Source organism: Sus scrofa, chromosome 1 (assembly GCF_054392235.1).
Source record: "Sus scrofa isolate SSC_HxYL_T2T_F1_AM1 chromosome 1, Sscrofa_HxYL_maternal_Yorkshire_Landrace_v2.0, whole genome shotgun sequence".
Taxonomy (NCBI): domain Eukaryota; kingdom Metazoa; phylum Chordata; class Mammalia; order Artiodactyla; family Suidae; genus Sus; species Sus scrofa.
Genome location: NC_139383.1, coordinates 75385620 through 75410875, shown reverse-complemented (window position 1 = coordinate 75410875; position 25256 = coordinate 75385620). Strand labels below are relative to the sequence as shown.

The 25256-nt window shown below is 35.6% G+C and overlaps 2 protein-coding genes across 40 annotated transcripts in view; both read right to left on the bottom strand.

Annotated features, from left to right (window-relative positions):
* Positions 1–8408, bottom strand: part of CCDC162 (coiled-coil domain-containing protein 162) — a 204536-nt gene extending 196128 nt beyond the window's left edge. For 14 of the 20 annotated variants that reach the window (XR_002343788.2, XR_014806635.1, XR_014806634.1 and 11 more), the window contains exons 1-3: positions 8270–8408; positions 6555–6656; positions 4779–4852 (exon numbers count right to left, since the gene is read on the bottom strand). The gene's annotated coding sequence lies outside the window, so the exon portion shown is untranslated. Of the gene's footprint in view, positions 1–1738; positions 1946–4778; positions 4853–6514; positions 6657–8251 lie in introns of those variants that run through there. The other 6 variants (XM_084961871.1, XM_084961841.1, XM_084961852.1 and 3 more) reach the window with 5 other exon arrangements.
* CEP57L1 (centrosomal protein 57 like 1) overlaps positions 8326–25256 on the bottom strand; it is a 57431-nt gene continuing 40500 nt past the window's right edge. For 12 of the 20 annotated variants that reach the window (XM_013992742.3, XM_013992745.3, XM_021090917.2 and 9 more), the window contains 8 exons: positions 22746–22867; positions 20205–20321; positions 18595–18672; positions 18013–18099; positions 13450–13527; positions 13089–13333; positions 11963–12107; positions 9502–9919 (listed from right to left, as the gene is read on the bottom strand). In XM_013992742.3, coding sequence (XP_013848196.2) covers positions 9701–9919; positions 11963–12107; positions 13089–13333; positions 13450–13527; positions 18013–18099; positions 18595–18672; positions 20205–20321; positions 22746–22867 — 1091 coding nt within the window. In that variant the 3' untranslated portion in view covers positions 9502–9700. Of the gene's footprint in view, positions 8461–9501; positions 9920–11913; positions 12108–12649; positions 12703–13088; positions 13334–13449; positions 13528–18012; positions 18100–18594; positions 18673–20204; positions 20322–22745; positions 22868–25256 lie in introns of those variants that run through there. The other 8 variants (XM_021090915.2, XM_084962435.1, XM_084962419.1 and 5 more) reach the window with 4 other exon arrangements.

Below are 25256 nucleotides of genomic sequence, written 5' to 3'. Positions count from 1 at the left end.
TTAGATATGTTTTATATACTCTAGATTATTTACGAGCTCAAAACTATTGTAAAAGTCATCCTGCTTATCAAGTCCTCCACATGAAAAGAAATTAGAAGTCAGGAAGAGGAGTTCAAAACAATTATATTTAGTAAAATGTATTACAATAAAATAAAGACACTAGCAGTTGTATAACTTTCAGCTTGGACAGAAGCATAATCATGTCCATCTACACAGACTGGCAGAATAACTATTTTTAAAAATGAATTTTTTTAAGGAAATATTTTGTTTCCAGGTGACAATGCCAAGATATTTAGATAAATTAGAAGATAAATTAGGGATAAATTAGAAGATCCTAAAGACTACTTAACACCTACTCTATCCATAATATACTTTTTCCTCTCAAGGTAATTATTAACTAAATCTTTATAAAGTGATTATGACTTATTTCAGAAAAAAAGGTATTACACTCTTCACTATTCTATCATTGGCTACTACAAATTAACCTGAATCACTGAGTTCTGTCATCCACAGACAGATTCTGCTCTGTCCTCATTATTTGCCTAGCCTTAAGTCTCTACTATAATCTACAGACAAGAAATTGACTCTTCTGGTAGAAACATGAAAAGAGAATGGAAGGCTCAGTAAAGACTTAGTATTGCATAACTCTAGTTTTACTAACTAAATTATAAGAAGTTTTTTGTGTATATAAGTGTGACCTTTCATCACACATAATAAAACAAAACAATAAAGTAATGATACTGCATCAGAAAATAACTAAACAAATTTATGTGCTTGAAGCCATGCTGTAGGAGGAAATTGGAAGACAAAACTGACACCTTAACCACGGTAAGCAATGCACATCACATTCCAGAGTCAGAAAACAAAATAAAACAACATTGTAAAGAATTAACACAGCATGCCTAAGTTGTATAAACCTTTCACATTCCAAAGAAAGGTTTTTATCCTTGGTCAACCCCGGGAGATAACCTTTGAGCCCATGGAATAATACCCTGTCTGATAAGAACATTTTTAGTTTACCTGGGAGTCCTAGGCCTCCCCAGATAGTCTATGCTAACATGTGATTTATGGCGGGGCTTTGGGCCATTCAGTATCAGCTTAACTTCTAAACGGGCTGGAGACTAAAGGTCAACCATATGGGCAGTTAGCCATGCCTATGTGACCAGCCCACAATAAAAAACCTGGACACTTAAGCTTGGAGGAGCTTCTTTGGTTGGCAATACTCCAAGCATGTCATCACACAGCATTGCTAGAATTAAGTGCTGCTGCATGATTTCACTGGAAGAGGACAACTAGTAGCTCATGTCTGGTGTTTCCTGGACTTTGCCCTATGACCCTTTTTCAGTTGCTTATTTAAATCTGTATCTTCTTGCTATAAAAAAGTATAACTATAACAGCCTTTCTGAGTTCTATGTATTCTTTTAATGAATCACTGAAACCAAAGGTGACCTTCAGATCCCCTGAAAACACACTATGCAACCCTGAGATAAAGTAACATCAGGAAAAATAGCCCCCCTACTTAGTTCTTGTTTCCCTAGTAAACGAAACCTTGAGTCTTCCCTGAGAATCACTCTCTGATAAAAACAGTATCCCTGATTTTGGCAATGTTGATATCTAAAGATAGGTGACAACCTTTCTGGATATGAAAATTATGTGAGAAAACTGCTATTTTCCACCTTGAAGAGAGTAACTGTAAACTTGGTATTTTTGAAAGTTGTTTTTTCTTTTAAATACTTACCATAGCTTTAATTTGTAAAAGCTGTCCTTCTCTATATCTTGGACTCCCTTGCTAATCGTCCTTGCATATAAACTCCTTTTCAAGTCTTATGGTTTATGCTTTATTCCATCCAGTGGCAGTTTGGATCAGTAGTATTTTAGCAGATTGGTCAAAAAGAATCAAATTCTTTTTTTTTGGTGACATATCCACAGAAATGCTCAGAAGAGGCTTTGAGAATGAGAAATCACAGGCAAACATTCTACCCAAATACCAAAGGCATAGCCCTAACTCTACTTCAGAGCTATACTATAAGAGAACAAAGAGAAAAGGACTGGTTTAAATCATACCATAAGAGAGAAAGAAACAAAGTATGTAACACTGATAAATTCTTCCAAGTTTATCAAGCCAAAAAATTTACATACATAAAAACTACAGAATAAGTTTTTAAAAGACCAGTTCATTTTGATATTAAAGTAAAATGTAGAACTTCTTAACCCAGAAATAATTTCTTATACCTCTGGTACTGAATTTCCCACCTTTCAATTTGCAGCCTAGCTTATTTTGAGAAAATAAAAGTTTTTATGTTGTGTTCAAGCATTCAGTATTTAAGATATTAACAATGCTATTCTTTCACGTGTATTATGTATTTTGGATTCAGCTATCTCTGAAACTATATTTTTCAGGTATAAAAGGTACTTTTTCTCTTGCTAGAAATTATAAACTATAAAACCAAAAATGTTCCATGGAATTCTCAAGAGTGTTTTAAAATTTAATTTTAAATGGGGTTTCCTGTGTACCAATAGGATTTATGTTTTAAATAACACATTTGTGAAATTAAAAGAACCTACAGTGATGAAAACTGAAATACTTTCCAATTCAGCGAGAAGATTCTGGACAACTGCCCTGTAAACATCAATCTCATATTTCAGGCAAGAAATTATTCACATTCTGTACTAGCTCAGTACTAGATTTTTCTGAGAAATACCCTACAAATCAATGTACATTTAACTTTAAGGAAAACTAACCAAAAAATATCTTGCAAGGTTTTTCAGAACTTATCCTAAAATTTACTTAATCAGATTAAGCAAAATTAGGTCAAAAGTTTATTATTTTAGCTATGACTAGAAGGTCTGGCTTACTTTACAGTCCTCTTTTCATAAAGACTAAAATCTACTTAACTATTAATAAGCATCTTTAATAATTTGTAGTGGTGAATAAACTTTTATAAGTGACTAGAATCCTATTATAATGAATATCATTCTAATGTTCACTTCCTTATGGTATTTCTTCCTATGTTCTGACCATAACCCAGAGGTATGATCGCCATGAAGAAATATGTTGAATAAGACATCAAAAGTCACAGACATACAGCCTCTTGGAAATTACTTCATTTAATGAAGCTGTTTTTCAGGTAAGATATTTATATACTCCACTCACTCATTTAAAAACATTCCATCAGCTCTAGTGAAGGAGGCCGTGACAACATAGAAACAATGGATGAGGAATATTGGAGCCACTTGTTAAGGGATTCATGTTGAATATATTTATTTGCATCCACATAAGAAAAGCAATATTCTTCTAATTTAGGTTGGCTAATGTTTGAAAGAGGATTCTATAGAGCAGGAAATGTAATGGTATTAACTAAAATGGGACTTCTATCTGGAGAATATACAAAACACATTTGAAATGGTATTTCTGGGATAAATAGCAGATTGCCACAAGCCACAGTAGGAGATTTGGGACAATTACTATTTTAAACTGGCTATCTCCCCTTCCTCCACAACATCTTTCAAAATCAATCCCTTTGAACATTTATTAAGAGCTGACTTTTTCTTTTCCAAATAATATTTAGGATTATATTTTAAATTATAATTCAGTACTCACAAAGTCTCATAAAACATTTCTACCTCCTCTATGTGTGATGCGCTCTGATATTTTCAATGCTGTATTATTCTTCAAACGTTGGCAGGAACCCACTAAACTGATTTCACAATCCATTAATAGGATATACCTGCAGCTTGAAAAACACTAACTTGGCCTAACTGATAAGGAAGATGAAGTTATGAGGAAATTGGCTTAAATTCCTAAGGAAACATACTGGCAATTATTTGCATAATTCTGTGCAAGTCAATAATTGGCCTCTAGAATATAACTTGTCTCTCACATTACATACTGTTGAACTGGTCATTTACAAGCCATTATTTTTCTGTCGTAGTCTAAAACATTATTGCTTGACTTCCGCAGCCCTCACTTTCTACTCCCTTCCCATTTACCCTGTTTCATACCCATTCTTTCTACTCATGCCTTTGAATTTGATGCTGGCTGTGTGTCAGTACTTGCTTGAGATTACTAGGTGACTGGTATCTTCAATCAATAAGCCTAAAGAAAATTAAGAATTCTAAACCAATACTGCCACCAGGTAAAAAAGCACAGGAAAGCCACATATATCAAGACAGCAAATGAAATACAAACAGGTCAATTTTACTTATCAATGAATGAAAACAAAAATCTGGTAGAAAAATATTTTTTGAGCATCTACTCTGTGTTGATCATTATACCATTGTGTCACCTATTATTTTCTTCCTTGTATTTTTGTGCTTAAGTCTTTCTCACCTATCAGACTATAAGCAACGTGAAGGCAGAACCCATGAATTTCCCATAGCATCTAGCACAGTATCTTGAGATCACAAATACTTGATTATTAGAGATCATTAAATACTTGCTGAATGAACAAGTCAAACATGCCAATAAACAGGTAAAAAACTATCTTGGTTCTCAAACCTCTTCCTTTTAGCATCATAATATCAAAGAAAGCATCATTTTGAGCGCCTGCTATCTGTGTCCCTAAACACACAAATAATATGATACTGGAATATTTTTAAATAGCAGTTACGTAAAACATGGTCACATATCTTTAAAAGGTGAAACAGCAGAATAGCTGAACTGGTGTCTGAAATAGCAGTCCCTGACCCAATATGTTCCCTCTGGATGAGAACACCAAATGAGGTCAACAGATTTTTATGAAATGTGATTACCAAATATTTACTGAGAGGCTACTTACAGGCCAGGTATTATGCTAGGTGCTGGGCTACAGTGGTGAGCAAGAGGGGATCTTGCCCTCAGGGAGCTTTCGGTCTATGGAAAGACAAACAAACAAATGGTAATAAGAAAGTGTGCAAAGTGCAAAGAAAAGGAGAAATTCCTAGAAAAGGCAGCTCAGCCAGATTTGGGAGAAAGTAGGTGTGTGAGGAGGGGGCTTCAAGAGGGTTACTTAGAGGCAGCAGTAAACTGAGATCTGAAGAATGAGAGAAATCTAGACAAGCAAAATCTAGGCAGGAAAATCTAGGCAGTAAGGTGGATAACTTCATCCTTATTTTAAAAGATTATTCTAGAAAGCTCATTATACTATTCCCAGAACTTTTTATCTTCTTTTGACAGAAAATTCATTCCCAACATTCCTCCTTCAACCTGGATACAGTCTCCCAACATTATATACTGTTGAACTGGTCATTTACAAGCCTAATATTGTCAAAAAGTAACAAGCGATCAATTTGCTTCTCTACTATTTTCTGCTAAAACTGTTAAACACAGGTACACAGTGGATCACACATGCATAATAAAAAGTAAACTTCTTCAGTGGGAGCTTACTAATTTGTAATTCTCATGATTGCCTTTGGTATCCAGCAGGCTTTTGCACCAAATGAGAATTCAATGACACTATTCAATGACCAATAAGGAGAACACTCCCAAAAAACTTACTAGGAAAAAAGTCCACCTGAGTGGCTTCTTTAAGTAAACAATCTATAGCTATAATAAAAGCAAATGCTGGCCTAGACAATACTTTTAAAATTTTAACTTCAAAATTTTGGTGTATCTAAATTTCATTACATAACAAAAGACAAAAAAAGGAATTAAAGGAGAAAAGTGTACATAGGTTGTGAGGAAAAAGGCTAAGGCATTGGCAAGGTCTATTCATTTATCAAGATAATGAGTTTATTTTCACATAAGTGACAGTCAAAATTATTTTTACTTACCCCTCACTTTAATTAAAAGATGTCATGGCACCCATAAAGAGTTTTTTGTTTTTTGTTTTTTTTTAATCTCACAGATGCCATTATGTCTTAGATAGGTTTGTCTTGTACACTTGGGAGTCAGCTTATACTTATCTAAACTTCACATACAGTTGTTTTCCATAGGTACAGCTTTAGTTACAGCTGAATAGAGTTCTAGGAAACCCCATCAGGAGTTTCACTATTTACTCAACACCAACAATGGCAGCTGGTGCAATTTTGGTCACAGTGAGCACTCTTTCCATTGCACAGGACCATCTGACTTTTCCTTTTAGTTTGATGTCTCACATTATAAGTCAAATTTTCATGTAACTTTTGATGCCTTTTCATGGATTAAGAATACCAATTTATAGTTAAAAATTTTATTTTTAAAGTAAGAAGGCTATACAAAAAAACTCAAAAATAATTTTCAAGTACACCAACCCAGCCAGTTAGGGCACTACATTAAGTATTCCCTTTTTTAATCTTATACTACTGAAAATTGAGCATTTTCCTCCAACCTTCTTATCTTTAGTCACAACTAATAAAAATGGCCAGGTTGCCAATGGCCCACACAAGTACAGTTAATTCAAGATTCCATCTCCTATTCCTAGGATTAGTCACAATACCTGCTGCTTCAAACATTCAAACTTTCCAGCTTCATAGTTTCATCAAAGTTGAGACCTGTCTTAGCTTAAGTCCCAGTTTCATTTTTAAAAATTTCTGATTAGATAAAAAACAAACAGACCTGTTTTTCAGTTAAGAGAACAAAATCTATGAAATCCTACCGAGTTTCTGCTAGGCAGAGTACAGCTCTGGGGTTGCTATAGCAACTCTTGTACACGGACCATAGACTGCCTGTCCAGGAAGGAAATCATTTGCTCCACCCCCTAAGGAGTCAAAGGCAAGCAGCAGTCTGTTAGTAGAGACACATTTTCAGTTCAGTAGCTTTGACAGAGCAATAAGATACCATTCTTTATCATTTTTCCTAATCAATGTAATCCCAACAACCCAAACAGAAGCAAAACCAAGTTGCTGTGTGTGATTGTGCATTTCTACAGCATGGTAGGACTGTGTACTTTACCCCTCCCCCCGCCCCCTACCCACCCCCCCCACTAGAAACCTGAGCCAGGGAACAAGCCAAAGCAATTTCCTCCCAGGCACGTAGAAAAAGAAAAACATAAAAACAGACAAACAAACAAACCCAGTAAATTAGAATATTCTTTTATGAAGAGTAGCTTTTGGCTCTTGCCTTCAGGCTTTAACCCATACAAACTTAGGTTCTACTAAGTCTGCATGGGTACTCAGATTTAACATTTACTGAGTTTTTATTCTGTGCCAACACTTTTGCTGGGTGCTTTGACATTTAATCCTCACAATAAGCCTGGGAGGTAGGTAGTAATACAATCCTAGATTTATAAATGAGAAATGGAGGCTGAAAAAAGTTATTCGATTGCCTAAACTACTAACTGGAGGAATCACAAATATGAACCCCAAGTCTCCTAATTCTGAAATCTGTGTTTTTTCTACTATATGACACTAATTTTGCAAGAAAATTCTCAATTCTTAATTGAAATGTTCAAGTATTCCTTAATTGATTTTAATTTCTTCTGGTAATTTGTTTTAGTAATACATTTTTAGAAGTAATAATTTCACCACTGATAAACTAAATATATTGGGCCACTGTCCTAAGTGCATAAAAAACAAAGGCACAGAAAGACTGGGCTCATTATGGTCCTGGTGAGTTTTTTGCTAAGTATGAACTATAGCATTCATATTTTCAAGAAGAAAAATTAAAGTCACAAAAATGATAAGGTGACAAAACTGAGTTTAGATGAAGTGTGCAAACATCTCTGGGGCTGAAGAAGCTGTAAAGGGAGAGGGAGTAAAAGTGGGTGAAGGACATGTACTGTTTAAAACAGAGGGAAAGAAACTTTTATCTCTGCCATTAGTTACTTTCAAGGACAATTTGAAGTATAAATTATTTTCAGCCATCTCCCACTTCAGGTATGAAAGGTCTTCTAATATAGCACCTATTCTCTCAATGAGAATGTATCAGTTTTCTTCCTCCCCCACAGAGGGTCCACAATTATCCTCTTTCTCTTATACACACTTTCTGAGATTTCCTAGGAGGATATAAAGACTACCTTTAAAAAAATTTCTTTTCCTAGCTCCCCAAGATCTTTTTATTTTTTTGCTTTTTAGGGCCACGCCAGTCGCATATGCAAGTTCCCAGGCCAGGGGTTGAATCGGAGCTACAGCTGCCAGCCTACACCACAGCCACAGTAATGCCAGATTCGAGCCACGTCTGCAACCTATACCACAGCCTGTGGACACACAGGATCCTTAACCCACTGAGTGGGGTCAAGGATTGAACCCGCATCACTCATGGATACTAGTCGGGTTCATTTCTGCTGAGCCACAATGGGAATTCCTCCCCAAGACCTTGATCTTTTAATTCTTTCACACTTTGAACATTCCCCACCTGTAGATAAAGATGTACCTCCAACTTTGTCCCTTTGGAATCACCATCTCTTAAACTGCTACCCTATCTTCTGAGCTCCTCTCTTCTATTATGCCTTTTCTGCCAGTCTTCTATTTCTACTTCAGTCGATGATGCCAATTCTCTAGTTGCCCTAAAGAATTTTCATGAGAAACCAAAGTTCAGAAGAGTCTACCAGTTTCTGCAGGCTTCTGGAAAGATAGGTCAACAAATGTAAATTTATTATAAAGCTATATGTTCAAAGAAATCTCTTATGATATTGCTAATCAAAATATCAAAAATATAGTTATAAAAGAGTAAGATAAAACAGATGATTTGTGTTAAAATAAATCAAAACTAGATTTATAAAAGAGAATGGGAAGAGCAAAGAAAGGTTTCCACAGTTAAGTTACTGTCAACTAAGATTAGCTTACTATTTCTCTTCTTTTTTTCTTGCTTTTTAGGACCACAGGTTCAGTATATGGAAGTTCCCAGGCTAAGGGTCAAACTGGAGCTGCAGCTGCTGGCCTACACCATGGCCACAGCAACGCAGGATCTGAGCCACGTCTATGACCTACACCACAGCTCATGGCAACACCAGATTCTTAACCCACTGAGTGAGGACAGGGATCCAACCCCCATTCTCATGGATACTCATCGGGTTCGTTACCACTGAGCCATGACAGGAACTCCTAGGTTACTATTTCTAATTGTCACATAAAGACTTGGGCTTAAGACCTCTTCACAAAGCTTTTCCCTTTCTAAAGAAGAAAAGTTTCCCAGCTCTAAAACAAGATAGGGAGGAAGCATCACAAAAGTTAAAAGACCTTTCCATACTCTTAATTTTATATTGGTTCTTAAGGTTATAAGCCTACTAAATGAAAAAATGGAATACCACTTGTGTCTCAAATTTAACTGAATTTTAAATATCATTTGTGTATAATTTCTTTTGTCTTTTCTGGGCCGCACCTGCGCATATGGAGGTTCCCAGGCTTGGGGTCTACGCCAGAGTCACAGCAACTCGGGATCCGAGCCACGTCTGCAACCTACACCACAGCTCATGGCAATGCCAGATCCTTAACCCGCTGAGCAAGGCCAGGGATCAAACCTGCAACCTTATGGTTCCTAGTCGGATTCGTTAACCACTGTGCCACGACAGGAACTCCTTGTGTATAATTCCTTAAATTTAGCTTAAGGTATGTGCAAAGTGAACAATGTTTCTAAAATATGGCGAGATTAGGTACCTCAGTCAATAAGCAAAACAAAAAAAGCAATCATTTATTATTTGGGACTCTTCGGAGGTCATCAGGCATTAATTTAAAAAATACTACAATTTATAAAGGCTAGAAACATAATTCAAAATTTCATAAAGGTATATTGAATTAAAAGCACTTTAGACAGTTCAGGATCTCAATGACAGAGTTCATTTAAGGTGATAGTTTTGCTACTGTGTTACTGTTCCCACAAGATATCATCTCTTCTCAATTTCATTTGAAGGTTATGGACTCGTATTGGATGAAAGCTGCTGTTCTTTTGAAGAGAATTAGTTAGTAAACATTTTCTAGGGCTATTTTTAATGTTCTTTGATCCTTTCAGGTTGCTATCTTCTTGCTGAATAGCTGAAGCTTCACTCATCTTTGAACTTTGAACTTTTTGCTGAAGTTTACGAACCTGGAGAGAAAAAAAATCTAATATTTTAGTCAAAAATATACTTAAAAATTATAAAATTATCCATATTATAATATATGGATCAGATTGGTGGCTTAAAGATTACATGAAATTAAAAAGTTCATTAAGTATTTATTGAATACCTATTACATGCCTAACACTGTACTAGTTAAAAATATAATGAATAAAACAATCTTTGCTTTCAAGGAGCTTAATGCTATTAGTGAAAGAAAAGCATATATGTGACAACTAGAGAACAATCCAAGCCAGAATAACTTTGAGAAGGACAAAAAGTGTATATCTGAGAAGGCTAAAGTAGGACAAGGTCAAGGCTAGGGAGCTGAGAGGAAGAAACATTTATGTAAGATATGAAATGGGAAAAATCTGAAGAACAGGGAGGTGAGGGAAGGACCTCTCAGGTGACATTAACAACAAGGCAAAGATTTGGTGCTAGGAATAAACATAAAATTTATAAAGTAAAAATATATATATATATATGTATACACATGTTTTTTTCTTTAAAATATTTCTGAACTTAAAGCACTACTGAATGCTAGTTTAAAAAAAAAGTTAAGAGAATAACCTTCTCATTGAGAAGTATCTAGTAATGTTGAGTAGACAAAATTAAACAAAATAAGACCTATTAACTAGTTAAACCCTACTTCTTTCAAGTCTAGTCCATTAGTCTATTTCACCTATGCATAGACCTAATATGTAAATATTTTTAAATATAACAATATGAAATATTACATTTTTAAAATATTTAGGTACAGACTGCCAAATTTTAATAATATTATTATTCTATTCCTTCCAAGTTTCTCCTATGTGATTCTAAGAAAATGTACAAGTTACATAATCTTTACCCTAACACAATCATATAGAAAATTTACCTAGTATAGCCTTAAAAGCCAAATGTTTGCTTCAAATTTTCATTTCTTTCTTTCTCCCTTTATTGGCCATAGAAGAATAAAGGCAGCAAAATTCTGCTTTCATTATTACTTTCCCATAAAGGTTGGGAAGGCTTAATTGTGAGGTTACTGGAGTTCCCATCGTGGCTCACTGGTTAATGAACCTGAGTAGGAACCGTTGCAGGTTGGATCCCTGGCCTTGCTCAGTGAGTTAAGGATCTGGTGTTGCCGTGAGCTGTGGTATAGGTCGCAGATGCAGCTCGGATCCTGCCTTGCTGTGGCTCTGGCACAGGCTGGCAGCTACAGCTCTGATTAGACCCATAGCTTGGGAACCTCCATATGCTGTGGGAGCAGCCCTAGAAAAGACAAAAAGACAAAAACAAACAAACAAAAAATTGTGAGGTTACTATATTGCCAACTTATATGAATGCTGATTATTCCATAGGCAGATAGCTGCAGGATATGACCTGAGGGTTCCTAGAAAGACTCACTCTGCCTTCTGCCCTGGTGGCATAACGGTGCTAAGAATAGAGTCACTGTCTTGGGATAAAATATAATATTCTATGATTTTTCTGTAGAAATATTAAAACTGTTATGCCATTCTTAGACATTAAGAATTTACACACAAGGATAGAGTCCCCCTCACTATCTCACTGGAGCTAGCTGAGCACAGGCCCCCAGGGAATCACAGCACAGCTTATTCTGAGAAAGTGGTCATAGTGGTTGTAGAGTTGGGGTACTGCTTGAGGAGCCAAGTTTATGTATGAATTAGCCACCTTTAACATAGGGGCTTCATTAATGCATTAGGGAAGAGAGGGATAAGTGGCAAGAATCCTAAAAGGGTGACTGGGAAAATTGTAAAGCAAATTTAGTTTACCTTATAACTCTCCCAAAGTCATTTCTGAACACATAGCTAAACTTTGTTTCCTTTTTTTATATTGGAGAGTTAGGTAAGAAGACCATGTTATTTCAATGGGACAGTTGACTCTACCCTACAATAGGCCTAAGTGACTCCTGTCTACCATCTTTTCACTAAGCCATACAAACAGATCTCAAATTTGGAAGGTCATACACATATACAACACTGAATCCAGATATATTATATTTTTATTAAAACCTTTTACTAAAGCCTTCTTACACTGTCTTGATGCTTCATTAGTTTGGAAATTCGTTCTCCTTTAATTTCCATTTTCTTGACTAAATGCTCTAGTTCACATTCTATGTCTTCACAGACTGACTGGCTTTCAGTTTCTTTCATTTGACTCAGTAGTTCTTGGTACTCTCTATGAAAGAAAAGCAAACATCAAGCACTGCTACAGTTTACAGTATATGTCTTTGCCATAATTAAACAATTCTGTTCAATCATAAATTTTAATCATAGTTAAATATTAACCTTCAAAGATAGTCCCTTTCTGTAGGTTTATCAAACTAAATCTATGGTAATTATAAATAAACTCATGATTTGAGATTAGATATGTTTAGAAATATTTAGACTTTCTTAAAGAGCCCTTAAAAAAAGTCTGAATTCTTGATGTTCATAGCTAAATGTAGAAAAATATGCTAGAGGCATTAAGGGACTATCTTTAGTTTCAATTTTGGAATTCTTAATGTAGACTCTTTGGAAGAATTCCAGCTATAAAAGTTATTTGCCTGAAAAAAATCCCTAGATTTTGTTATAGCCTCCTCAAAGAAACACTGCCAATAGAACTAGTTATATTTTCTACAGAGGTCTTAGTTCAACTAGCTGGCCACCCAAATCATATATTTCCTGGAATTTTTGTTGAATATATATTTAAACTTGAAGCTTAAAATATGTATCCCATACCGAATCTTGTTTACTATGGATGCCTCAAACTTGAAATGCCGACCAGCCAGAGTCTAAAACAAGAAATTGCATTCCAATTTGTCTAATGAAATCATTCATTTAACGAAAAAGATTATAACAAACAAAAGAGAATCTTTCTTATAAAAGCATTTATAAGTTATAATTTAAGGTCACCAGACCCCATTTGTTAGAATGACAGCAATATATGTCTATCAATTTAGATCTTGGGAATACAGAAACTCTTTAGATCAGAAAAAATAGTAATTACACATAGGAAATTTAGATAAAATTTAAGTACAATGAAATTGTAGATCAAAAGAAGTCCAAATGGCTAAGTAAGGCTTTTATGAATTTATAAGTGGCATGATTTGAAAAACTGGGAAGAAAAAAAAAAAAAAGACACCTAAATATTTTGCTACTTCTTCTGATAAATACTTACATACTCATTTGGTCCAGCTCATCTTGCATCGCCATCAAAAGTTCAGACAAATTGTCACAAATGGAAATGGACTTTTCTGAGTCAGAAGGTATGGCCTTACATTGAGAAGTTGTTCTAGAAGGCTTGTAGAGATATCTAGGTTCAATAACTTTAGCTGGTTTCTGAAGGATATGTGGCCCATAATGTTGCATAGTCTGCAGGAGGTTCTGTGTACTTGCATTCACAGAATGGCTTGCACTGGCAGACTGTAGGGGAAAAGAAACAGCTGAGAACAATTTCAAATAACTGATAGCATTTTAAACAGCAATTACAACAAAGCATGAATTGCTTTGAATGACTGTCTTCATTTTCCCCCTCTCACCTTCTCAGCCACAACAGGCAGTGATCCAAACTTGGAATAAATTTGCTGAGGTGGTCCTCTCTTTAAACATTTAGTTTTCTAAATATTGACAGGAAAAAAGTAAATAAAAATTATTTTAAAATGTTTATAATATGAAGGAGCCTCAAAACTCAATAGTAAACAAATGAGCTCTTTAGAAAATAGACAAAATATGTGGACAGTCAATTCACTGAAAAGGACATACATAGAGATGACAAACACATGAAAAGATATGTAGCACTGTAAGTCATTAGGAAAATGTAAGTTACAATAAAATATCACTATACACCTATGGATAATGGCTAAAAAAAAAAAAGTGACAATACCAAAAGCTGGCAATGATGTTGAGAAACCAAATCACCCATATATACAACATAATGTACCCACTTTGGAAGATAGTTTGGAAATTTCCTGTAAAACTAAACATGTAGTTATATGACTCAGCAACTGACATTTATCCCAGAAAAATAAAAACTTATATTCATACAAAAAACTGTACACAAATGTTTATAACTGCTTTATTTGTGATCGCCTAAAGCTGAAAACAACCCAAATCTCCTTCAGGGGGTAAATGGCTAAACTGTTGAACTTTCATAACATGTAATACTACACAGAAATTTTTTTTAATGTGTTGCAAGGGAATTGGCTGAGTGAAAAAAATCCTCTCAAAGTTATATACTGTATGATTCCATTTATATAACATTCATGAAATAAAATTATAGTGATGGTAAACACACTAGAAGTTGCCAAGGATTAGGGAGGATGATGTGTAGCTATAAAGAGATGGCATGAAGGAGTCTTACAGTGGTGGAATAGTTCTATATCTTCATTGTGGTTGGTGGTTACATAAATTTACACATGTAATAAAACCTCACACAGACATACATATTCCCACACAAATCTCAATAAGCTCTGTGGAATCTGGATAAGCTGGAGTTACTGTAGCTCAGTGGTAACGAATCTGACTAGTATCCATGAGGATGTGAGTTTGATCCCTAGTTTCTCAGTGGGTTAAGGATTCAGCATTGGACTGAGCTATGATGTAGGTCACAGAAGTGGCTCGGATCCTGTGGCTATGGCATAGGCTGGCAGCTATAGCTCCGATTCAACCCCTGGCCTGGGAACTTCCACATGCCGTACCTGTGGCCCTTAAAAAAAAAAAAAAAAAAAAAAAAAAGCCAGAGAAATATAAATGCAAAATCATAATTGTTGGCTATTCCTTGGATAGACAGAATACAATTTAGGAGAGGGATACGCTGGGCCTCAACAGTGCTGGTAATGTGCTACTTCTTAAGCTAGGTGGTAAGTACACCAGTGTTAATTTCACTATTACCTTTCAGGCAAACATTTTTTGTTATATATACTCTTTCATGAAACATTTTTAAAAAGACACTGCTACACTACATTCTTTTTTTTGTTTTGTTTTTTTGCCATTTCTTGGGCTGCTCCCATGGCATATGGAGGTTCCCAGGCTAGGGGTTGAATCTGAGCTGTAGCCACCGGCCTTCGCCAGAGCCACAGCAACGCGGGATCCAAGCTGCGTCTGCAACCTACACCACAGCTCACGGCAATGCCGGATCCTTAACCCACTGAGCAAGGCCAGGGTTCAAATCCGCAACCTCGTGGTTCTTAGTCGGGTTCGTTAACCACTGCGCCACAATGGGAACTCCCCTACACTACATTCTTAAAAGTAAATTATTTCACTATTTTTATTGGGGGTTTTGAACTAAATGGATCAATTGTCTCAATTTGCCCATGACACAGGATTTTCAGTGCTAAAACCAGGACAGTCAAAGGCAAACTGGCATGAATCTAGTTAACACTTGAGCAAGAGAATGAAGAATAAATTGATCATATTCCATAATGAAAACAAAATATTCCCAACTCTAAATGGAAATTTAGGTATCTTAACTATTAAAAAACCTGGATTTTTTTTTAAGAATTAAAGAAGTAAAATGGTTTAGAGGTTAGAGAAATCACAAAAGTTGTTGAGTCAGTTCTTATTCACTCAAAGCTGCTTGGTGACCTGGGACAATCATTCAAGTTCTGTACCTTAAGAATGGTAACTTTGAGTAACAAAAAACAATAGTCTGGTCTAAGGCTATTTCAAGCAGTTATAATTAAGAGTAATAGAAAATTAATTAATTTTTCTAATTAATATACTGAATGAGATCTGACTGATTAGAATCTAACCTTTTGAGAGAATAAAGAAAACCTCACAGGATAGGCTTCCATCATCTTGCTTACAATATTCAAACTGTCTGATTCTTGACATCCAAGCTCTCCTTCTCCTTTTTTTTTTTTTTAAAGGCCACACCAACAGCATGTGGAAGTCCCCTGGCCAGGGACTAAACCTGTACCCCAGCAGCAAACCGGGCCACTGCACTGACAACGCCGGATTCTTAACCCATTGCACTACCAGGGAACTCCCAAGTTCCCCTTCTTCACACTATTGTCAGTTACCATCTGGAAGTACAGCTCTAATCATGTCCCTACAAGCCTTCAATGGTTCCCAATGACTTATAGAAGAAAAGTTCAAATTCTTATCATGGCATGGAAGATAAGCCATAAACTCAAGCTATACTTCCTACCTTAAGTCTCACATGACACCACCTAACACCTAGTACTGAACAATTATTTATTGCTTCATGGAAAAACCAACTATATCCTCAAACTGTAATACACTTCTCATCTGTATCAATACTTAATAATTTTCCAAGGCTGCTTTTCTTGACCCCTTCTTCCATGACCCCTTCACATATTCTTTATCTGGAAGTACAGTAAGTTGTTTATACCTCTACTAATTTTTATTATACTCTGTCTTATATTTGTATATTTATCTGCTTCTCTGTAAATTCCTGTCTTATTTCTCTCTTTACTACCCATAGGTACTAGTCTATGTAAAGCAAGAGGTATGACTTGAATGAACTATGTCTAGGATATGGAGTAAATGCCAGTGAGACCAGGAAGACTCTCACAAAGGTCTCTTAAAATCTTATCCTACCTTCAGCAATGCTGGTGCTCTTGACACCTTTAAAGGAAGGAATTATTACTTGCAGATTCTATGAACTTGGGACTTAAACTATTTTTATAAAGTGATTTCTTCTGTTAATTACTTTTTCTTTTTTTCCAGGAGCTACCTTTTCTTTCCTTCATTTCTTTTACCTTGCTTCTCTCTAACTTATTTAAATTCTTTTTCACTAACTCATCAGACAAAGGATGGCATAAAACATAAATATAAAAATAAATCAGGAGTTCTCTTGTGTTTCAGCAAGTTAAAGATCCAGCATTGTCACTGCTGTGGCCTGGGCCACTCCTGCGGTGTGGATATGATCCCTGGCCCGAGAATTTCCACATGCCACGTGTGCGCCCCACTTCCGCCTAAAAAAAGTGACTATTTTTCCCACTTGCAAATTACTTACAGTGATTTTCTATTTGGCTTTGCAGCTTCTAATCTTACCATAAGACAATACACAAAACAAGACACAAGAACATTTAGACAAGACACAAAAACATTTAAGGAAGGAAATAAGCTAAGAAAATCAATATAAAGTTTCACTGGGAAATGTTTTTCATTACTGTAGTTTGCAAATTCTTTGAAAGAAAAAAACTATGAAAAATTCAGCCAAATATTGAATAGTAAATTTTTTATGTAATAAAAGAGTAGTTAAAGTTCCCTCCATTAGTGTATCCACAGGATGAGCCGATGGCAGTGGCCAGCACTCACAAACAACAGCATCCTTGGTTCCCAGAGCAAAGAGCACACAGAAACACTACATGCATATTGAATAGATTGTAATAATGGTGATCAAAACCACAGTTTCAGAATCATGAGATTAAAAGGGATTAACATTTTCTTTCTTACCATTATAAATAATTAAGAAGATTTAATAAAAACAAAACATAAACCCATCTAAACAATATTATTGGTAAATTTATAAGGTACTTACCAATCCTTATTTTTAGGCAAATCCAAAGGATACGATCATAAAAAGAACAAATAATTTCTCTAGAGAAATGACTAAAATTATAATTTATACTATGGTTTATAATACAATATAATTTAATACTATATCCTTGTCTTATTATGTGTGCATTATATAAAACTGGTTCCAGGATCAAGTGTGTTTTTTGGATCTATTGTGAGTTTAGTGTCTGTTTTATAAAGTATCACAAAATACATTTCTCTAAGAGTTTAGTACTAAAAAAATGATTCCTTCCAGAAAAATTGGAATGCTTATTGTTATTTTACAAAGATATATGTACTGCCCATTATATGCTCCTTTTTGCTTTGGTTGTCAAGCAAACTCAGAGGCAGGTTTTGTGCTCATCTGCTCTTACTTTCTTTAACATAGGTTTTATGGAATTTGCTGTCCTCACATCCCAATCCATCATCACTTGACCTATGTTTTTATGCTCACTTCATAGCATTATTTCATGTCTTTTATTATAAATCTCAAATTCTTCTTGGAAATGGAGAGTCATTAAATACTAAAAGGGTAAAGAGATAAGTATTAGCAAATAAGAATAAAGTTATTTGCATACCTTTGAAGATTTCTTCTTTTCCTTGGAGCACTTTGGATTTGACGCTGAAGCCATTAAAATTCTATTGATTGCAAGTCCAGTTTGAAGCTACAATATTAAAGAAAAAACTTTATTGAATTGATTTTTAACAAGTTTCTTCTATAGAAACATTTTAAAGGTGATTGTAGCTCAGCTTGTAAAGATAAAAATGTTTTTTGAAGAAGAAAAAAAACCCGAAATACTATTTTTGTGTATAAAAGTCACCAAGCCTACTGGTAATTACAATCATTTTCTGTTTATAAGAGAATGAATTGTTTTATATATCTCAAACTGAAAAAAATCTATAGCAGGAGGTCTTTCAACTGAGGATATATACAATTTGCCAGAATTTCAAAAGACCAGAAGACCTCTTGGCAATACGAACAAGTATATAGATATACTGGCTGACTTATTGATAATTTCATTATTATAGTAAAAAGAAACAAAACTAAAGAGCTAGGAAGCAGAAATTAGAGACTAAGATATAGGCCTCAGTTAATAAATACAAAGTATAATAAAACAGATATGATCTTAATGTGATAGATGATATAGTGCTCTATTTACCTGAGATGCTTTGTCTTGAAAGAGCTTACGCTGATGCTCTTCTTCCTTTAGTTTTTCCTCTAAATGTTTAATTTTGTCCTGCAAAAGAATTAAAAAACTGGGATTATCATACAAAATCTAGAGCCAAATATTTTTTCTTTCTTTTCCAAATAGTCTTTAGGGTCTTGATTCTTAGTAGTTTGGTAAATTAAAACAGAAAGTAAGAAAAAGAAATGGCAAAAGATGCTAAGACTTTTCTTGGCTTCTGTACTTGCTATTATATAGAAGAAGAACAAAGGAAAAGCAAAAGATGTACATGCATAGGCTCTATTAACTTTCATCAGAAAAACCTTTATAATGAAAATTTGGGAGGTACTGAAGGTCTAGAAGGTCAAAGAATTACAATCTTGGGTCTCAACATTTCATTCAAAACATAGACCAGGAGTTCCCGTCGTGGCGCAGTGGTTAACGAATCCGACTAGGAACCATGAGGTTGCGGGTTCGGTCCCTGCCCTTGCTCAGTGGGTTAACGATCCGGCGTTGCCGTGAGCTGTGGTGTAGGTCGCAGACACGGCTCGGATCCCGCGTTGCTGTGGCTCTGGCGTAGGCCGGTGGCTACAGCTCCAATTGCACCCCTAGCCTGGGAACCTCCATATGCCGCGAGAGCGGCCCAAGAAATAGCAAAAAGACAAAAAAAAAAAAAAAAAAAAAAAAACATAGACCACATCGCAATAAATGTCTATTATGTGCCTATGATAATGGCACAGTTGTTGAAGAAGGGAGGGGATAAAAAGACCTGTTAAAAATATAAGATAATGTCCTTGTTACTTAAGAGCTTATGTTGTACTTAGGGAACAACATATATGAAACATATATGATTTGACCCAGACCGTGTATATTATGTACAACCTTGCACACATAAGTTTTTCTTTTCTTTTCTTTTTGTTTTTTTTTAGGGTGGCACCCACAGCATACAGAAGTTCCCAGGCTAGGGGTCTAATCAGAACTGTATCTGCTGGCCTATACCACAGCTCACCGCAATGCTGGATCCTTAACCCACTGAGTGAGGCCAGGGATCGAAACCTCATCCACATGGATACTAGTTGGGTTCATTACCACTGAGCCATGACAGGAACTCCCATGTAAGTATTTCATCTAATATCCATGGTGTAATTTAGAATAGGAAGACAGCACTATTTAAAAGGGAGAGCTTCCTGAATGTTGGAAAACTCAAGGAAGGCTTCATAGAGGAAATAGGGCTGGAAGAAATGGATAGGATTTGGGTGGAAAAGGAGAGGGCATTTCAGGATAGATCTAGAATAGGCTAAACTGCAAGTGGTGAAAGGCAATCTTTTCGATGTCCTTTCGGTAAATCATCTGACAAATGGAAATGTTATGCCATTGCAGAAGTTGAAATTACAATTTCTCATCAAAAGGCAGGCTCACTCATGCTGTGACAGAATACATTAACTTTTCATCTCTATAGGCAGGAATTGACTTCTGGATTACTAAAAGTTGTTAACAAAGTTTTGTAAATCTAAGATTTACTGTATTTTCGCATACAGTAAAATTATTAACATGAAAGATTTGTTCCTGGCATCACCACTTCAAAGAAACAAGTGAATGCTTACCTCAGCAGTTTTCTGAGTTGTTGTAAGTTTAAAACATTCTTTTTCTAAAACATCAAGCTTTTCAAGTTTTGCTTGCAGCTTCATATGATCCTGTTCTTTTTCCCTTTGAAGCTGGGCCTTGAAAGTATAAGAACAAAACCTAAATTTGGCAAGTGATGCCGATGGCGCAAGAAAAATACAGTTTCTGAGAATTCAAAGCACAATATAAAACTATCATAAAAAACACATACACTTCAAGTACTTAAGAGCAAAAAACAAGAAAATACTTTTAAAAAATAAATATAATGTGCAAAAACCGACAGTAGACTAATGGACCAAAATCTTCTATGTATCTTTATATAACACTCCTACGATGGAAGACACCATCAGTGAAACTTGTATTAAATAAACAAGATGTTATTCACAAGGTGACCAAACCGATGCATTTTATATGGCTTCTTCAATCTGTGGTGTGATTTTTTTTTTAATCAGTTCTGGAAAATTCCTAGCCATTAACTCCTCAAATATTGTTTCTGTCCCATTCTTTCTCATTTCCTTTTGGAACTCTGATCCCACCTAAGTTTGACCTCACTCTAATTTTAACCTCTTGGTATCTTTTCTAAATATACTATTCATTTTCTCTCTTCATTGATCTGGATGATTTCACCTTCTAGTTTACTAGTTATCTCTCCTACTCTGCCATTAGATCCACCATTAAATTCTAAATTTCACTTACTGTATTTTTTAGTTGTATAATTTTTATTTGGTTCTTTCTCAAATTTTCTCTGCCATTTTATGGTTTTGAATGCTCTGAAAATTTTGATCCTATCTATTATCTCCTTGAATACAGCAAGCATAATTATTTTAAAAAACTGTTTAGAGCCAGCACCAGGCTAGAACTAACTTGTGAGAGGGTTTATATAATCCGTTATGTATGCCTCTTCTCTTCCTAGTGTTTTATGTCCTTCTGCCTGGTTATCTTTGATTAAGAAATTTCTCACTGTATCAAAGAAAGGTTTGAGGAAATAATTTGAGGTCCCTGGAAACATTAGCCACCCAGTACCACTTTAATTCAACTTCAGGAACTAAGATTTTCTGGATTATTCTGATAACCTAGAACACAGTTGTAATCTGGGTTGCTTTCCTTCTTGTTCATCATTACAAAGCATTCAGAGCACAGAAGATTTACCACGGTTCCTACTCTTGGTAGGCTCTGGATTCTAACTTTAATTTCCCTAGTCCCATTAAGATAGCTGTCAAAAGCATTATTTAACATCTCAGCTGACTCTTCTGGAATCAGAAATTCCCTAAGAAGGAAGGGGCCTGAAACCAATTTCTCCGGAGGTCGAGTTCTTTGTATTTAAGTCTGCACACAGATTTTGAATCAGTGATTTTGCCTTACCCTTGTTAATTCTCCATCTTTGTATATTTTCTTTTCTTCCTTACTTCCTCCCTTCCTCCTTTCCCTTTTCTTTCCCCTCCCTTTCTTTCTTCCCTCTTTCCTTATCTTTTTATTTTTTAATTTTATTTATTTATTCATTTTTTATTTGTCTTTTTGCCTTTTCTAGGGCTGCTCCTGCAGCATATGGAGGTTCCCAGGCTAGGGGTCGAATCAGAGCTGTAGCCGCCGGCCTATGCCAGAGCCATAGCAACGCAGGATCGAAGCTGCATCTGCAACCTACACCACAGCTCACGGCAACACCGGATCGTTAACCCACTGAGCAAGGCCAGGAACCGAACCCACAACCCCATGGTTCCTAGTCGGATTCATTAACCACTGCGCCACGACAGGAACTCCTCCTTATCTTTTTAATTTTCTGTCCAGTTTTCTGTGTTTTCCTCTACAGAAAGGTCCTCTTCAGAAATAACCTAGTGTGGGAGTTCCTGTCTTGGCTCAGCAGAAATGAATCTGACTAACATCCATTAGGACACAGGTTTGATCCCTGGCCTCACTCAGTGGGTTAAGGACCCGGCTTTGCCGTGAGCTGTGGTGTAGGCTACAAACGAGGCTCGGATCTGGTGTTGCTGTGGCTGTGGTGTAGACCGGCAGCTACAGCTCCAATTCGACCCCTAGCCTGGGAACCTTCATATGCCACAAGTGAGGCCCTAAAAAGACAAAAAATAAAAAACAAAACCAAAAAATATAAATAACCTAGGGTGAATCTCTGTAACTCAAAATTTTCTATATACAGCTTTATATCCTATTAAATTTATATGACAATTCCCCCATGACATTAAGTACTCTTCAAAACATAGCAAGTTTCCATTGTGGCTCAGTGGTAACAAGCCTGACTAGTATCCATGAGGATGCAGGTTCAATCCCTGGCCTTGCTCAGTGGGTTAAAGATCCTTTGTTGCCATGAGCTATGGTATAGGTTACAGATGCGGTTCAGATCCCGCGTTGCTGTGGCTGTGGTGTAGGCTGGCAGCTGTAGCTCCGATTTGACGCCCAGCCTGGGAACCTCCATATGCCACAGGTGTGACCCTAAAAGGCAAAAAAAAAAAAAAAAAAAAAAAAAAAAAGGAATTATAGTACTATAATAAATATGTAAATATGTTCACCTGTTGTTCTAGGATCATATCCTTCTCTCGCTCTACATTAAGAACCATTCTCTTTGTATATTCCAGTTGCTTCTCTAGAAGGGTACAGCGAGACTGTGCTGAACTTAACTGCATACTTATATCTACGAAAAAGAAAACGTAATAATGAGACAATTAGTTGATTATCACATAGATCAGAGAGTTGGTTATCAAAGAAAGGCCTTATATGAATTGTCAGAAGCTAAAAGTTCAAGATTTCTTTAGTTCTAAATATTGACTCTCCCAGAGCTATGAACATCTATTTTGTGAACATCTCACTAATTATATATAACTAGTTTAACACTGTCTCCTCATAAAGATCCAGAGGGCAGACTTCTGAAAGGGAAGGATATCAGTCACTTGTGGGATAATAAAAATCCTGCCTGGGAGTTCCTGTGTGGCTCAATGAGTTAAAGACCTGGCATTGTCACTGCAGTGGCTCAGGTGGCTACTGTGGCACGGGTTCGATCTCTGGCCTAGGGAACTTCTGCAAGCCATGGGCATGGCCAAAAAAAATCCTGGGTGTTCCTGGGAAACAATACCATCTGGAAAAGCAGAAGACCTAAAGTCTCTTCCCTATCAATATATTACTTCTCTTTAGGAAACTCAAGTATATGCATTCTACAATTCCCACTTTTCTCTGTTTTCAACTACTGACAGCACAGTTAGTTCCATAAAAAGTAAGCAACCTTGTTTTAATTCTTTAACACTTCACTTTCCTTAGTTCTGTCTTACACTTTTGTCCATTTAACTCAGAAATTTTTTTCTCCATATTTCTTCATTCTATTTATAAGATGAAACACAAACCTGAAGCTTGTTTATGAGGGTAATGTAGTGTTACAAGGGAAAAAAAGGCATAGTTTTGAAGAACTTATGTTCTAAATCTCTAAAACTTGTGTCCAGATGTCCTTTTTATAATTTCCACAGAAATATCCACATGTCTGTTCATTTCTTCTAATTAACCTTTCGAGTTAAGTAAATTTTTTTTTCTAGAAAAATCTGTTTTTGTTTTTTTTTAATTTTATTACATTTATAGGGGTATAGCAATCATCACAGCCAAATTTTATAGCATTTCCATCCCAAACCCTCAGTGTATCCCCCACCCCCCCAACCTGTCTCATTTGTAAACCATAAGTTTTTCAAAGTCTGTGAGTCAGTATATGTTCTGCAAAGAAGTTCATTCTGTCCTTTTTTTTAGATTCTACATGTTAAGTGATAGCACTTGATGTTGGTGTCTCATTGTCTGACTGACTTCACTTAGCATGATAATTTCTAGGTCTATCCATGTTGCTGCAAATGCTGTTATTTCTTTCCTTTTCATGGCTGAGTAATATTCCATTGCATATATGTACCACATCTTCAGCTAGGGAAAAGAAACAAATAACATACAAGGGAACCCCAATAAGATTATCAGCAGATTTTTCAGCAGAAACTCTGCAGACCAGAAGGGAGTGGCATCATACACTTAATGTAATGAAAGGAAAAAACCTTCAACCAAGATTACTTTACCCAGCAAGGCTCTCACTCAGATTTGAAGGAGAAATCAAAAGTTTTACAGATAAGCAAAAGCTGAGAGAATTCAGCAACACTAAGCCAGCTTTACAACAAATACTAAAGGAATTTCTCTAGGCAGAAAAGAAAAGGCCACAACCAGAAACAAAAATACCACAAATGACAAGGCTCACCAGTAAAGGCATGTATACAGTAAAGATATGAAATCATCCACACACAATTATGCTATCAAAGTCAGAAATAGTGAGAAGAGGAGGATACAAATCAAGTTAAATAAAATTCTTAAAAACTTTTTTCCTTAGGTAAATAATTGACTTTATTTGATGAATACTTAATATTGATACTGCAGAAAAATATTTGCCCCAGACTAGTGGGCTTTTGGTTCATTTTTGTTTTTTCATTTGGTTTAAGTTCTTTTACTTTTATTGGAGTATGGTTGACTTAACAATGTTGTATTAGTTTCAGATGTACAGCAAAATGAATCAGTTATATATATAACTGATGGATGTATATATCTATTAACATACATGGATATATAGTGGATATATATAATTGACATAATATTATTATCCATTATAATATATATAATGGATATATGAGCCATTCTTTTTTCCCATATAGGTTACTACAAACTATGAGCAGATTTTCCTGTGCTATACAGTAGGTTCTTATTAATCATCTATTTTACACAGTAGTGTATATTATTAACCCCACCCCCAATTCCTCCCTCCCCCAACAGTTTCATCTATGGTTACTAGAAGACTGGTTTTGAAATCTGTTTGTTTCTGTTTTATAATTTCTTTTGTATCACTTTTCCCCACATGTAAGTGATATCACATTTGTCTTTGTGTGACTTACTTCACTCAGTATGATAATCTCTAGGTCCATCCATGTTGCTGCAAATGGCATTTCATTCTTTTTTATGGGTTAATGATATTCCATTATGTATATGTACCACATCTTTATCCATTCCCCTGTTGA